General features: G+C 39.6%; 4 protein-coding genes across 4 annotated transcripts in view; 1 reads left to right on the forward strand and 3 right to left on the reverse strand.

The window, feature by feature from the left end:
* The window catches only part of LOC113151280 (SH2 domain-containing protein 3C-like), a 55,487-nt gene that overhangs the window by 39,162 nt on the left and 1,254 nt on the right, over window positions 1-15,071 (forward strand). The window contains exons 7-9 of the mRNA XM_026344213.1: window positions 12,724-13,166; window positions 13,517-13,632; window positions 13,903-14,074. Of these exons, the coding sequence (XP_026199998.1) occupies window positions 12,724-13,166; window positions 13,517-13,632; window positions 13,903-14,074 (731 nt within the window). The remainder of the gene's footprint in view (window positions 1-12,723; window positions 13,167-13,516; window positions 13,633-13,902; window positions 14,075-15,071) is intronic.
* LOC113151290 (UDP-glucuronosyltransferase 2B17-like) lies at window positions 862-3,944 on the reverse strand. Its single transcript, XM_026344221.1, has 2 exons — window positions 3,853-3,944; window positions 862-2,558 (listed from the first exon to the last, which is right to left on the reverse strand). The coding sequence occupies exon 2, from the start codon at window positions 2,543-2,545 to the stop codon at window positions 965-967; it is 1,581 nt and encodes a 526-aa protein (XP_026200006.1). The 5' UTR covers window positions 2,546-2,558; window positions 3,853-3,944; the 3' UTR covers window positions 862-964.
* On the reverse strand, window positions 4,939-6,584 carry LOC113151281 (UDP-glucuronosyltransferase 2A2-like). Its single transcript, XM_033326156.1, has one exon. It carries the CDS (start codon window positions 6,574-6,576, stop codon window positions 4,939-4,941), a length of 1,638 nt encoding a protein of 545 aa, XP_033182047.1. The 5' UTR covers window positions 6,577-6,584.
* On the reverse strand, window positions 9,837-12,250 carry LOC113151283 (UDP-glucuronosyltransferase 2C1-like). Its single transcript, XM_033326157.1, has 2 exons — window positions 11,952-12,250; window positions 9,837-11,437 (listed from the first exon to the last, which is right to left on the reverse strand). The coding sequence occupies exon 2, from the start codon at window positions 11,421-11,423 to the stop codon at window positions 9,837-9,839; it is 1,587 nt and encodes a 528-aa protein (XP_033182048.1). The 5' UTR covers window positions 11,424-11,437; window positions 11,952-12,250.

A 15,071-nucleotide genomic window follows, 5' to 3' on the forward strand; every position in this document is an offset into this window, starting at 1 on the left:
GGTTTGTTAGTCAGAAGACTCTTGTTTATATTTACTTACAATCACCCACTGAATCTTTAGAAGTAAATATAAATTAATCTTCTAGTGTAGGTTGTATAAACAATCCTACCATGTTTTACATATGTAAATAAAATAGAATAACATCATTGGTCAATAGGTAAAGTATACGTACAACAGCAGTAAACTGTTTATTGTTGTTTACATCTGCTTCATGCTCTTTTTGCACTTATCACTATGAATCACACTTCATCCTCCACATGTCATGACTATTAAATTTAAAACCAGGCCCGGCTTAACAACGACCACCACAGATGCTGTTAACCTACAGGGTGCCGGTGGAAATGTGACTACTGTTCGTTGAAGGAAGAGTGGAGTCAGAAGGGTTCGTGGTGAGAGAGAGAAGGGAAAAGGCTGGAGCATAGGTTTGAGAAAAGATACTCTTAATGTTGGCACAATGACAGGGAAAGGCAGAGAGCTGGCAGACATGATGGGGAACAGAAGAGTGTCAGCAAGACTCAAAGGAAAGGTCTCCAAGACAGTGGTGAGACCAGCTCTGCTCTATGGGTTAGAGACGGTAGCAGTGAGAAAGAGACAAGAGGCTGAGATGGAGGTAGCAGAGATGAAGATGTTGAGGTTCTCCTTAGGAGTGACCAGGTTAGACAGAATAAGGAACGAGTACATCAGAGGGACGGCTCACGTTGTCTGAGTTAGCGACAAAGTCAGAGAGGCCAGACTGAGGTGGTTTGGACATGTTCAGAGGAGGGATAGTGAATATACTGGTAGAATGGTAAATGGTCTGCACTTCTATAGTGCATTTCTACCTAGCTGGTACTCAAAGCACTTTGCATTGCATCTCATTCACCGATTCACACACACAAGCACAAACACACACACTCACACACCAGTGGCAGAGCTGCTATGGAGCTGACCTGAAGGAGATCTTGATAATATTGCAGCACATTCTTCATTCCTTTTTGACTTTGCTTCTACAAAACACCTTCCGACACAAAAATCTTACCAGAGAAATAAAAACAGTAAATACTAATAAAACAACTGTGAGCAGAAAGGCCACCACATCAATGGAGTAGTACTGGATCTTGGACATCTTGTAAGACTCTGTCCTCAGGTGTGGAGCTCCTTTGTGCCTCATGACAAACTCGATCCAGAACATGGCAAGGTCCATTGGTTTCATGGGTTGATCTCTGTGCAGGTTGGATAGTGTCTTCATCTTGTCCCTGTAGCTGGGTTCATAGAGTACCTTCCTCAGTGCTTCCAGGAAGTTGTCTCTGTTCACAGTTGCAATGTCCAGGACTTTGGCCACACCTCGTGCTTCCATCCTGAAGAAGTTGTCATGCTGGTCAAACATGAGGGGCAGGCCGACCAGGGGGACGCCGTGGTAGATGGCCTCCTGTATTCCATTGGTGCCTCCATGAGCCACAAACACTTTGGTCTTGGGGTGACCCAGGAGGTCGTTTTGTGGTAGCCAGTCCAAGAGTAAGGTGTTGTTGCCGAGGGTGGATGGTCGTTTGCCTGTGTGTCTCCAGATCACCTTCTGAGGAAGCTGGGCAAAAGCAGCAGCAATCTCCTCAGCAATGTCCTCAGGGAATTTCTTCACCAGGGATCCTAGTGTCATAACAATGACACCATGTTCACCAGAACTCTGGACAAAGTCCTCTAGATCTTTAGACAGGGGTTTGGACGGTTTGCACTGAAATCCTGCCATGTAGACGACATTTGGCATTGTGGGTCGTGGGAACTCGAAAGTAAAATCGTTTCTCATCAGCCAGATGTCTGCTGACTGAAACAGCTCCATGTAATGTACATCACTGCCAAAGTGACGATGGACAAAAGGTTTGTAGATTGGGTTTATAATAATCTGAACATAAAAACATGTAAACAAATAATAAAATACATTCTTAACCCTCTGGGTGAAGGTCATCTTGTCAGTCTGCATTGCCCCTGGTACTGGGACATAGGAGAGTGGGGAAGGTGCAATTACATAATGCCCGTCACCCTGAACAGTCCATCTGACATTGAAGACAAGTGGAAGTCCCAAACGATGACCCACGAACGCCCCACCACCATTCATAGGATCTGTCAGAAGTAAATCGTATTTGGCATCACGGAGGCTCTGCATCAGTTTCTTATTCTCCAACATCCCCTCCACTGTCTGAAGCAGCTTCTTATTCATTTCATGCATCTGTATCATCAGTTCATAGTTTATAGATATTTGAGACCAAACTGAAGCGCCCTCTCGCTGCATGGTTATCATTGTGGTTACAAATGACCCAAAACCTTTTTCATCATAACCAAAAGAGGAATTTATATTGATGGTCTTGTAGTGAGGGGAATCTGGTTTGATGTACCAGGTATCTGATGGCCGCAGCACTGCGACTTTATGGCCTCTTGAGTGAAGCCCCTCGATGATGACTTTCATATTGATCCAGTGGCTTCCATCCACAGGGAACACCAAGACTTTTCCTCCATTAATCAGAGATGAAGAGCAGAGCAGCACTGCTAATGTGACCAAGGTCAATCGGTACATTGTGAATGAGATTCTGACAACAGACATAAGAAAGTTAGAACCGCCTTTCTCTCCAGTTTCTAAAGTCAAGAGCATGCACTTCCAATAAAAAAATATCAACATTTTCCAGCTCTGAAATATTAGCTAGTCACATGAGAGCAAACAACCAATGAACATAAATTTCCTCTCTTGTCAAGAGTAACAGATCTAAAATATGACCCTGAGACAAAAGTTGTTTGAGTAAAGGAAACCTCATGCCAGTTCACCCCAATATGAAAACTGCCACATTGTGTAGCTCACCAGTGTTTGTATTAAAGTTAGCTTAGAGTACAGGTATACAATAGGGTGTGCTTGATTGGTGCAGGTCTGTTAATGTACTTTCCAATGGTGGGTTTATAAATGCGTAAATGTACGAAAAATTTAAAAGTTGCACAGACACAAACAGAATGTGCAATTTGCAATGGACACAAGCAAAGGCAATATACAGTCAGGATTAATTTAAAAAGATAACAATGTTGAATGCATTGAGATGATGAGTGTTATCTGGATATTAACTCGTCTTTGTTTGAGAGAGATTTTACATTAATTTCTGGTATGATTTTTCAACCAGAAATTAATTCAAACTATTTTTGTTATTACAGTATAGTTATTAAATTAACTCTTTTCTACAAAAGTTTCTGCTAACAGTTGTGCAAACAGGACAGGAGGACTGTGACATTATGCAATTTTTTACATTGATTGAAATCTGTTTCCTAAATGTCTTGTTCTGTTTCTGCTTCATTTGCACAGAACATATTGATTTTAAATTAGCACCTCGTTATGTTTTGTGTTGTCATGTTTCTGTTCATCCAAACTCCTAAACTTCTCAGTTTATACACTAAAGCTTATAAAGATCATAATTATGAATGACCACAGGTCAGTCGTTCAACCCATGCATTTCTTTTGTTGAGCTTGTGAATGGGAAACATATTAAAATTCATAACTGATACTTTCAAACGTTAGGGAAAGAGTAACCATCTGTAAGTATTACTGAAGAAACCTACATGAAAAAAATATGAACACAGCTGCACAGAAATATCACTTCAATTTCAAGAAAGGTTTGTGTCACCTAACGCAATATGAGTGGGAAATCATTAGTCAGGGTTAAAAAAATGCTAAACAGAAGAAAATGTGATGGAAAACTCCTTTGTCTGCTTTCGAATGCATCAAAATAAAATAAAAAAAAAGTCATTTACACATGTACATGTGAGGGAGGTTTGCTCTCTTTTCACTATGTTAGCTTCTAAAATTTCTCCACCAGTCTGGATTTGAAAAATGTGATCACTTACCGTCTCTGCTAGAAGATTTTATGTTTTAGCAACAGCTTGTTATTTGTGCATCCAGCCTCTGTCCCAGCAGACTGCTGATTGACTGCAGTGCAGCTCAGACGGTAAAAGTAGTTCTGAGATTATCAGTAGGTGCTGAGGTTACGGGACAAAGTTCAGAGTGTGCAAAATATGCCGCAGCAGAGGGAGACAAACATGGTGAACAATGTAAACAATGTTTGTTTGTTTTTTTTCGACTACAGGTCAAAATCATACTGTGTTTCCACATATTGCGAATAAAAAAAAAAAATCAGCCTAAACATAAAAAAAAAAACTAAATTATGTAATTCAGTAGCTTAAAATAGAACATGAGTGGGATATTTCTTTTGGCTCCACATTTCAACATGCCTTTTGTTTTTGTAGGTTAACGTGACAAAGTAATAGTGTGTAAGGAAACACATTATCATTCAGCTATATTTTCCTTATTGCAATCTGAAAAAACCTTGACATTAGGAGAAATGATCATGATTTTTAATGTGACATAGTCATATAATATTGAGATAATGTATCTATTTTCAGGTTAATATAGAACAACGGCAAATTAACCTGAAAATATATTAGTAGACATTTATTTAGTTTTTGTTCATGTTTAAATTTTGACATGTAAATAAACCTTGTAAATATTAAATTTAATTACCTCCAACATCTACATCATGTCTATTTTGGTGAGCAGTAATTTTTGTATTTTAATGATTACAAAAAACATTACAAAACACAGACATAGCTGTGAAATTTAACACTAAACAGATGAAATACAAGAAAGTGTTGTTACAAATCACAGTATATAAAATAACTAACAAAGTAAGTTAGATTTTCAATTCATAAAATTGAAATATTAGATTATGAGTGGAATATATCGATTAATTTACTGAAGGTGTATACACTTCTCTAAAGTAGTCTGTCGCAGTAGTAAACAAAGCTAAACAAACATGTTAAGATACCAGTACTAGACTATTGATGACTCATGGCTCAACGTAGAAAAAATCTAAAAATGTTTAGAAATATTAATAAAGAATGAAGCAGTTTCCTAATGATATTACAGCACATTCGTCATTCCTTCTTGACTTTACTTGTAGAAAACACCTTCTGCCACAAAAACCTTATTGCAGAAATCAACAAAGTAAATACTAAGAAAACAGCTGCTAGCAAAAACACCACCACATCAATGGAGTAGTACTGGATTTTGGACATCTTGTAAGACTCTGTCCTCAGGTTGGGAGCTCCTTTGTGCCTCATGACAAACTCGATCCAGAACATGGCACGGTCCATTGGTTTCATGGGCTGATCTCTGTGCAGGTTGGATAGTGTCTTCATCTTGTCTCTGTAGCTGGGTTCATAGAGGACCTCCCTCAGTGCCTCCAGGAAGTTGTCTCTGTTCACAGTTGCAATGTCCAGGACTTTGGCCACACCTCGTGCTTCCATTCTGAAGAAGTTGTCATGCTGGTCAAACATGAGGGGCAGGCCGACCAGGGGGACGCCGTGGTAGATGGCCTCCTGTATTCCATTGGTGCCTCCATGAGCCACAAACACTTTGGTCTTGGGGTGACCCAGGAGGTCGGTTTGTGGTAGCCAGTCCAAGAGTAAGGTGTTGTTGCCGAGGGTGGATGGTCGTTTACCTGTGTGTCTCCAGATCACCTTCTGAGGAAGCTGGGCAAAAGCAGCAGCAATGTCCTCAGCAATGTCCTCAGGGAGTTTCCCCACCAGGGTCCCCAGTGTCATAACAATGACACCATGTTCACCAGAACTCTGGACAAAGTCCTCTAGTTCTTTAGACAGGGGCTTGGAGGGTTTGCACTGAAATCCTGCCATGTAGACGACATTTGGCATTGTGGGTCGTGGGAACTCGAAGGTAAAATCGTTCCTCATCAGCCAGATGTCTGCTGACTGAAACAGCTCCATGTAATGTACATCACTGCCAAAGTGACGATGGACAAATGGCTGGTAGGTTGAATCTGCGTAACAGGACATTTGCAAACGTGTGAACAAATAGTAAAGGATGTTCTTAACCCTCTGGGTGAAGGTCATCTTGTCAGTCAGCATCGCCCCTGGTATTGGGACATAGGAGAGTGGAGATGGTGCAATTGCGAGATGCCCCTCACCCTGAACAGTCCACCTCACATTGAAGACAAGTGGAAGTCCCAAACGGTGACCCAGCAGCACCCCTCCACCAATTGCAGGATCTGTCAGAAGTAAATCATATTTGGCATCACGGAGGCTCTGCATCAGTTTGATATTCTCAAACATCCCCTCCACTGTCTGAAGCAGTTTCTTATTCATCTCATAGACCTGTATCATCAGTTCATACTCCATTGATATACGAGACCAAAGCGAAGCACCTTCCCGACGCATGGTCAGAAGTGTGGTTACAAATGACCCAAAGCCTTCCTCATCAAAACCGGCAGAGGAATTTATAGTGATGGTCTTGTAGTGAGGAGAATCTGGTTTGATGTACCATGTGTCTGAAGGTCTCAGTACTGTGACTTGATGGCCTCTGGAGTGAAGCTCCTCAATGATGACTTTCATATTAATCCAGTGGCTTCCATCCACAGGGAACACCAAGACTTTCCCTCCATTAATCAAAGGTGAAGAGCAGAATATCACTGCTAAGGTGACCAAGGCTATTCGGTACATGTCTGAAAGAGATTCGGATAACAAGATGAAGAACCAAGCCGAAAACAAAACCAACATTTTCCAGCCCTCTCATATAAACCTGAGTTTGTTGTTCGTGGAAAGTGTAGCTAAAGTGAGCTTGCTGCACATTGCTTAAAACAATTGATTTTCATAATTTTTTTCTGCACACTTGCTGCTCTAAGACTTGCATAACTCCCAGTAACAGTTTCCCGATTACACAATTGCACAGTGTGGGTATTCCTGCCACTATGTCCCACAAACGGCTTAGAAAGCTTTTGCACTTGGTAGGCGTTCCTTTTCTGAGGTTACACAGTTTTGTTTCATGTAGGTTTCACTCGGTAAAGGCAGATTGTGTTTTTTGCAAAGAAGAATCCAAATTATTATAATCTTTAATGTTTTTGAAATTGGATTTTGCATGTTTGTAATACTTTAGTTTTTTGTCCACACTTTTACAATTTAGCAATCAATGGTATAAATGCTTTACCAAGAACTGTACAGTCAGAAATTAAATATTATTTATAGTATCACAGTTCAAATGTCCAGGTAATACCTTTTTAAATGGTTTATTAACATCTTTTTTTGAAACTCATCAGTTAAAAATCTGTTTACTTATTGACTTATACTACTAAGACCACTAAGTTCTGAGAAACAGTTCAGAGTAGCAGGAAATCAGTTTTGTCAACTGACAGCTGTCGTCTGTTTTCAAAATATTTCCTCTATGTTCCTGCTTTAATTGCAAAGAACGTCATTTTTTTAAGTCAGGTTCCTCAATACATTCATAGAGTGCAATTGTCTTGTTGAGCTTTTAGATTGGAAACATCTGTAAGTTCCCAACTGACTCAGTGCGGCATGTAATCAAGGTTTAGTTGAACACTCATGATTTGATTCATGCACATAAACATCACTGTAGTACTCAGAACCTGCTGCACTTAATCATCACCTCTTAACACATCAACTTCCTTAATAATTTAGCTCCTAAAGCTTTTTCACTGGTTTGGAGTTTTTTTTATTAATATTATTTAATCACTTACCAGGAATGTTTTAGTCGACACAAGATTTTTGTTTGTATGTCCAGCCTCCTTCCCGGCCGGTGGATGTCTGAGGGTGTGGGGGTTTTGAGGTAACAGAACTACAGTTAGAGGTGTGTGAGGAATGCAGCAGCAGTAGATTGGTTACACAAAGGAGAGCTGAATCAAACAGACTCTCGTGGCCAAACCCTGCTTGACCTTTAGATTAAGTGGTTAGATAAAATTGATTTGTAGTTGCAGGTTAATGCAGAACATAAGCAAATTAACCTGAAAAGAACACCACAGATTTACTATGTTTGTTATATTGATTTTTAATCAAAGGTCTTACCCTTGTTCTTTAAGTAAACACGTTAAAAACAAATCTGTAACAATTTTGTTAGTACCCTTTCTGTTTTTGTGGAAGAGTTTCAACAAGTTGATCAACATCTGTATATAATTTAAATTGCTGCTTTGTTTGTTGATAGTTAAAATGTTTCTTTGATGAAAGTCTTCAATTGGAAACTTGCATCAAGAAATAAATATTGCACTAATTATCTGTGAAAAGGATTTTCTAGAGGATTTTTTTACCAATTCTCAGATCGAGCACCTCCAGTGTGCCTTTAAGTGAGTAGAGATTTTTATATTGTGATTGAAATGATGCACAATTAGCACATTCGATAGATTATTAAAGAAAAGCGTGTTGGGACAAGTACCAGAGAAAACAAGAAAATTAAAACAGCTGCATTGGATAAAAAAATGATTATAGCAAATTCATGAAAATTAAAATAAATTTGAGAATAAAGATGAAGGAAAAATGAAATAAAATGTGTAGAGGAAGAAGTTATATTTATGACAGTTTATCATTCCACCTCCATAGACAGAGAATAATCAGAAGTAGCTGAGATTCAAGTGTATGTAAGTTGAAGGTCATCATCGTGTGTGTACATGAAATCCAAGATGTCCTGACTTTAAAATATGCTCTTTCAGCAGACAAATGAACCACATTTAAAAACAAATTCAATTGAAATAAACCCCAGTTACCTGTATGAAAGGTACAATACTGGGTGTGTCATGCTACCATGACAGGTAATGACAGGTACATCTGACGTTGGTATTGATGATTAGCGCCTTTTCAGTTAAAAAGCTGCTTCTTACAAGTTGAATGGTAAAAATCACAGCACATAGACATACACAGTATATATTTAACAAGATGTTAAATTTTGTGAAACTGTATAATATGATCCAAAACATGAAGGAAAACTCTCCCGAAACTCAAACAAATCAGTACAGGTGTGTAGGTAGTGGAAGATGATACCAATAAGCTGCTTTGGTTTTGTAATTCAAAGTAATGACCATCTGCTTCAGTGAGCAGAACAGTAATCTAATATATCACCATTTGTTTGGTTAATGCATTATTTAACAGAGACAATACAGATTATTAAGAATTTGTACAAAAAGTTTCTGTCTTAATGTCCTCCCAGTAAACGGCTCCAACCTCTGTTAGTATGCAGCAAAAACATTTATGAGACAAACAAATTAACTGGACAAGGCTGTAAAATAAGTGATTGAATGAAATGTTACGTCTTTCAGTAAATCCTGAAATAATAAAAATACAAATTTCAAACTTAAATACAGTTAGAAAGAACATGCAATCATTGGATCTTTACTGGTTATTAAATACTAGAATATTTTCCACTTTTGACTTTAGGCTGTATTCACACCTTGTGACCACAGGGTCACTGCTGATCAGTTATTGTGAATTTAAACAGGAAAAGACTCAAGGTTTCCATCTTCATCCTTGAATGATTTCTAATTCACGAGTTAACAGCAATGAGGTTGTATTAGGTTTATTGTTTATTCATATACAGTAGGCATGGAAATCCTTAACTCCTTTTTACAACCAAAGAGGGACAAGAGGTTTTTGTTTACAAAATAATTTTTGAACAATAACAATTGGATGAAAGTCATCATAATGTCATAGCTTGAAATCTATAGAAAATCACAGACTAAACTAGTTTTTGCAGTTTTTTTAATAAGTGCAATAGTTTGTAAAAATAACAAACTTTTCAACATCCCACATCGTGATTGCGTTTATACTGATTACTTGGCTTTTTTAACATATGGACTGTGAATAATGCTGTAAGATATCCAGCCAACCAAAGAATAAAAAAAAACAAGTTGAACTAAAACCTTTGACAATATGAGGTTTGAAGTTACCAGGGTTCATGACTCAAGAGAACAGTTCACTTTCTGTAATAGAAATTAAGATCCAGAAAATTAAACTACCATAATGGCAATGCAGCACATTCATCATTCCTTTTTGACTTTGCTTCTACAAAACACACACAAAAACACACACAAAAACCTTACTACACAAATAAAAACATTAAATACTAGGAAAACAACTGTGAGCAGAAAGGCCACCACATCAATGGAGTAGTACTGGATCTTGGACATCTTGTAGGACTCTGTCCTCAGGTGTGGAGCTCCTTTGTGCCTCATGACAAACTCGATCCAGAACATGGCACGGTCCAGTGGTTTCATGGGCTGATCTCTGTGCAGGTTGGACAGTTTCTTCATCTTGTCGCTGTAGCTGGGTTCATAGAGGACCTCCCTCAGTGCCTCCAGGAAGTTGTCTCTGTTCACAGTTGCAATGTCCAGGACTTTGGCCACACCTCGTGCTTCCATCCTGAAGAAGTTGTCATGCTGGTCAAACATGAGGGGCAGGCCGACCAGGGGGACGCCGTGGTAGATGGCCTCCTGTATTCCATTGGTGCCTCCATGAGCCACAAACACTTTGGTCTTGGGGTGACCCAGGAGGTCGTTTTGTGGTAGCCAGTCCAAGAGTAAGGTGTTGTTGCCGAGGGTGGATGGTCGTTTGCCTGTGTGTCTCCAGATCACCTTCTGAGGAAGCTGGGCAAAAGCAGCAGCGATGTCCTCAGCAATGTCCTCAGGGAGTTTCCCCACCAGTGTTCCCAGTGTCATAACAATGACACCATGTTCACCAGAACTCTGGACAAAGTCCTCTAGTTCTTTAGACAGGGGCTTGGAGGGTTTGCACTGAAATCCTGCCATGTAGACAACATTTGGCATTGTGGGTCTTGGGAACTCGAAGGTAAAATCGTTTCTCATCAGCCAGATGTCTGCTGACTGAAACAGCTCCATGTAATGTACATCACTGCCAAAGTGACGATGGACAAATGGTTTGTAGTTTAGGTCTATAGTGTACCACGTTTGCAAACGTGTGTAAAAATAGTAAAGGAGGTTCTTGATACGCTGAGTGAATGTCATCTTGTCAGTCAGCAATGTATATTGCATTGGGATATAGGAGAGTGGAGATGGTGCAATTGCGAGATGCCCCTCACCCTGAATGGTCCACCTCACATTAAAGACTAGTGGAAGACCCAGACGGTGACCCAATAACACCCCTCCAGCAATCGCAGGATCTGTCAGGAGTAAATCATATTTAGAGTCATTGAGGTTCTGCATCAGTTGGGTATTCTTGAAGATCCCCTCTGCCATTTGTAGCATCTGCTCATGCCACAGATAGGCCTGTAAGGTCATATCATACTCTGTAGCTATACGGGTCCAAAGTGAATTGCTTTCCTTTTGCATAGTCAGGAGTGTTGTTAGAAATGACCCAAAGCCTTCCTCATCAAAACCAGCAGTGAAATTAATAGTGATGGACTTGTAGTAAGGGGAATCTGCTTTGATGTACCAGCTGTCTGATGGTCGCATCACTGTGAGCTCATGGCCTCTGGAGTACAGCTCCTCGATGATGACTTTCATGTTGACCCAATGGCTTCCATCCAAAGGATACACTAAGATTTTCCCTCCATTTATCAAAGGTGAAGAGCAAAGCAGAACTGCCAGTGTCACCGAGCTTAGTTGGTACATGCCTGAAAGAAATTCTGACAGAAGACATGAGGATGTTAGATATGTCCTTCTCTACAAAGCCATACATGCAAAGTATGCATAAAAAACTGTACATAAATGTAAATGCGTTGAAGTCCTGGCTTATTTTTGTTCTTATGCTATTTATTATTGTTACTAATAGATAGTTGTTGATGTTTTTTTGAGAATTGAACATTGAAAGTAATTAAATACACAAGCCTACTTGTAATAAAACAATTGTATTTTCTCTTTGCATAGCTGTTTAAAATTTTATAAAAGTTAGAAATATTTACCCATAATTCACACTAATTGCATAGAACATCTTGATTTTGAATATCTGATTGTATTTCCGGTTATTGTGAGGGTGGATTCCCCATCATGTAAGCTTTGACTTTGCCCTCAAGGTTTTGTAAGTTCAACATAAGGAATCAGTAAAAACAAGAGCAACTGTACTGAAATGTCAGTTTTATGTTAACAAACCAACATCATTATCACCATTTTAGTATGTCTTTATGGATTGTAAATGCTTACCAAGAGCGTGTCAGTCAGACAATTGCAGGGATCAGTTAGAGCTTGTTGGCTGTTCATCAAGTCTCCTAGCAAACGACTTAATGAGTGTCGCCCAGCTCTGGGGTTTAGAGGAGCTTGTAGGGAGGTGGCGGGAGCTGAAGCACAAGGACTAAAGTCCAGAGTGTGTAAGGTTTGCAGCAGCAGCAGCAGCAGGTTACACAAGGGAGAGCTGAATCAGGGAGAGGCTCACATGGTGAACTCAGAGCCTAAACTTTACAGGAGGTATAAAACAGGTTAACATAAAAGCAAGGCAAATCAACCTAAATAGAAGACTCGATTTTCTCTTTGATTTTCTGCTATGACATTGTTAGAAAACCATAATTTAGAAACGTTTAACTATAGACATTTGTGCTATATGCCTTGTTAAAGTTAATCATTAATTTGCATTGATTTCTTATTAAATGTGTCATCACATACATGTGTTTCTTCTCTTTGCTTCAGCTGTGGTTCATAAACAGATAACACATATCAGTAATCCTCACAGTTCTACTGGATAACCAGTTCCTTCATTGCCATAAACCCACTGCAGATTGAATTTGCCTAAGAAATGCATCATTTCCTTCTGTTTAAGTAATTTTTGCCTCAGGACAATGGACATTTTTATCTTAAAACCTGACTAATCTCTTGATCATTCAAAGGTATTACTGACTTGCTGATCATGAAAAAGTAACTATGCTGTTTCTAGTTAAAAAAAAACCTTGAACCTTGAAATACTCTTCTTTTCCATCTCCAGCCCCACTGTCTAGAAGCCCTTGCAGTAGCCAGGCAGCCAGCATGGCTCCATCCCCGTCTCTGTCCAGGCAAAATGATTCCGCCCAACCCCTGACATCCCCGAGCAACAGACAGCAGCATAAGAGACCCAACGTTCATCTGAACCAGGATCCCTCCACTTCTGAAACAGATGGTAGCTCCTACACAGAGCTGTACCCCGGCCCTCAGAGCTATGTGGACAGGCTGCAAGCAGAGGATGGGCCACTAAAGGTGGAGGATGGAAACATGTACCTCCCACCGGTGGTGGAGAGCGTCTCTTCTTTCAAACCAAGCAGGTACCAGTCGTCGCTGATGCCCAAGGAGAATAAGCCTCTAGAGGTGGGGATCCTGCGCAGGGTGAAGGAACTACTGGCTGAGCTCGACCCAAGATCGGCCGCCAAACACATCACCAAGGCGGACTGCATGGTACCGTTTAAAGCTGCTCTAATATGTTTTTTTTATTAATAATAATGGTTAGAACATGATTCATACTGTAAAACAGGACACACAGTGGATAATTCACAATATGTTTTCACCTGATACTGTATCCTAATTTCCATTAGATAGTTAAATTTTTTCTGCCCTCTACCTTTCTTATTCAATTCTGTCATCTTTTGTTAACACAACAAACAGTTGTTTTCTAGGACAAAAACTAAGTTAGATGCTACAAGTAGACATAGATACTGAATCAAATCTGTTTCCAGGAATTACCTTAGACGGGGCCAGAGCTAAAAGGAGAATTAATATTGGATTCACATTCATGTCTGTGTTTCCAGGTTGCCAGAATTCGGGATGTGACACCAGAGGTGCAAAAGAGGATGGGAGTTAGTTCTGGGATGGAGCTGCTTACGTTGCCACATGGTCAGCAGCTGAGACTGGACCTGCTGGAGAGGTAACCAGAAACCCTGCTACAACCTGTAGTTTGGTCTTCTACTGAAATGTCCACAAATGATTGGTATAATTTGTAGAGAGCGAAAGTTAGAATTATGTTAACTATCTGTGGCATTTGTCGTTTCTTATTTGTGGTTAATATTTTCTTAAGTGCTTATTGTAAAGGAGTTGTATGCTATGATGATTTTGTCATTGTTCTTTGCAGATATGATGTGACTGTGAAGTTACAATGTCAAGTTGACATCTCCTCCCTCTGTCCGCATTCACGCAGGTTTCAAACCATGGCGACCATGTTTGCTGTAGATGTGTTGGGCTGCACCGGAACGAACGAGGAGCGGGCCGGTCTGCTTCATAAAATCATCCAAATTGCCGCCGAGCTTAAGAGCACGATGGGCAACATGTTCGGCTTCGCTGCTGTCATGAGAGCCTTAGAGCTGCCACAGGTAACAGATCGCAGTACCACCAATGTTTCATTTGAAGTTGTTTTTTATTTTCAGTTGAGGGGCTGATCTGAATCAAGGCGCAGTGTTTGAAGAACTTTATTGTTCCTCATGTGGAAAAAGTAGTTGGACAGCTGCATGTACTGTACGATGCCGCTGCTACAGGAGGAACTGAGAGAGTTTTTTACTGGAATTAGTGTAACAAACCACAAGATGTAAGATGCGGGAAGCACTGGACATATGTGTCAATACAGCACAAGAAGCTGTATTGACACATAGATATAGCTGGTGCTATAGCTTTTGAAGCTCTTGGTTTGGTTTACATTTGAATTGCTTCTCACATGCTCACTGTATTTTTATTTACCACTCTGTACAGTATAAACTTAATTGACTTTTACCACCATATGGTTTAAAAGCACCAACATAGTCAGACATCTATTATTTGTATTATATTCTGTTGATGTTCCAGATGTTAGATTTGAAGTTGTTGTTTATTTTCAGTTACTTTTACCTTTTTTGGTGAGAAGATTGCAGACATAGAGGCAGAGGGTGGTGACAGCATTTATTATAACAAAGGTCCTTATCTGAGATCAGTCTAGATTATAGTTGAAAGCTTAACACTCTAATATGTGGACAATGATGCTGATGATATTATAATTTCTGTCTTAGTCAGTAATATGCAATAAAGCCTGGAGTGTAACCTCTTCCCTACTGCTCTTAAATAGCAAATAGCACTGTACACTGATAATTGTACAATTTGGACAAATTATCTTTGACTTGTGCCTTAAAGATAAAAAGTTCTTTATAGGTTATAAGCGCTGTTCTCGGTGTTCTTTGCTATTAGTTAGTAGCATGATATGACAACTTAGATATCATAAATCATAAATGTCTTATCATTATCTTTTACCAGCAAAGGAAGTTGCTGTGGTGTTAAAGTTTTGTGTTGTGGACATTTTGCTCTGTGGGACGTCTTACATCTTTGTTACCTCAGTTTGACCAA

The sequence above is a fragment of the Anabas testudineus genome, chromosome 9 (assembly GCF_900324465.2).
Source record: "Anabas testudineus chromosome 9, fAnaTes1.2, whole genome shotgun sequence".
Lineage (NCBI taxonomy): Eukaryota > Metazoa > Chordata > Actinopteri > Anabantiformes > Anabantidae > Anabas > Anabas testudineus.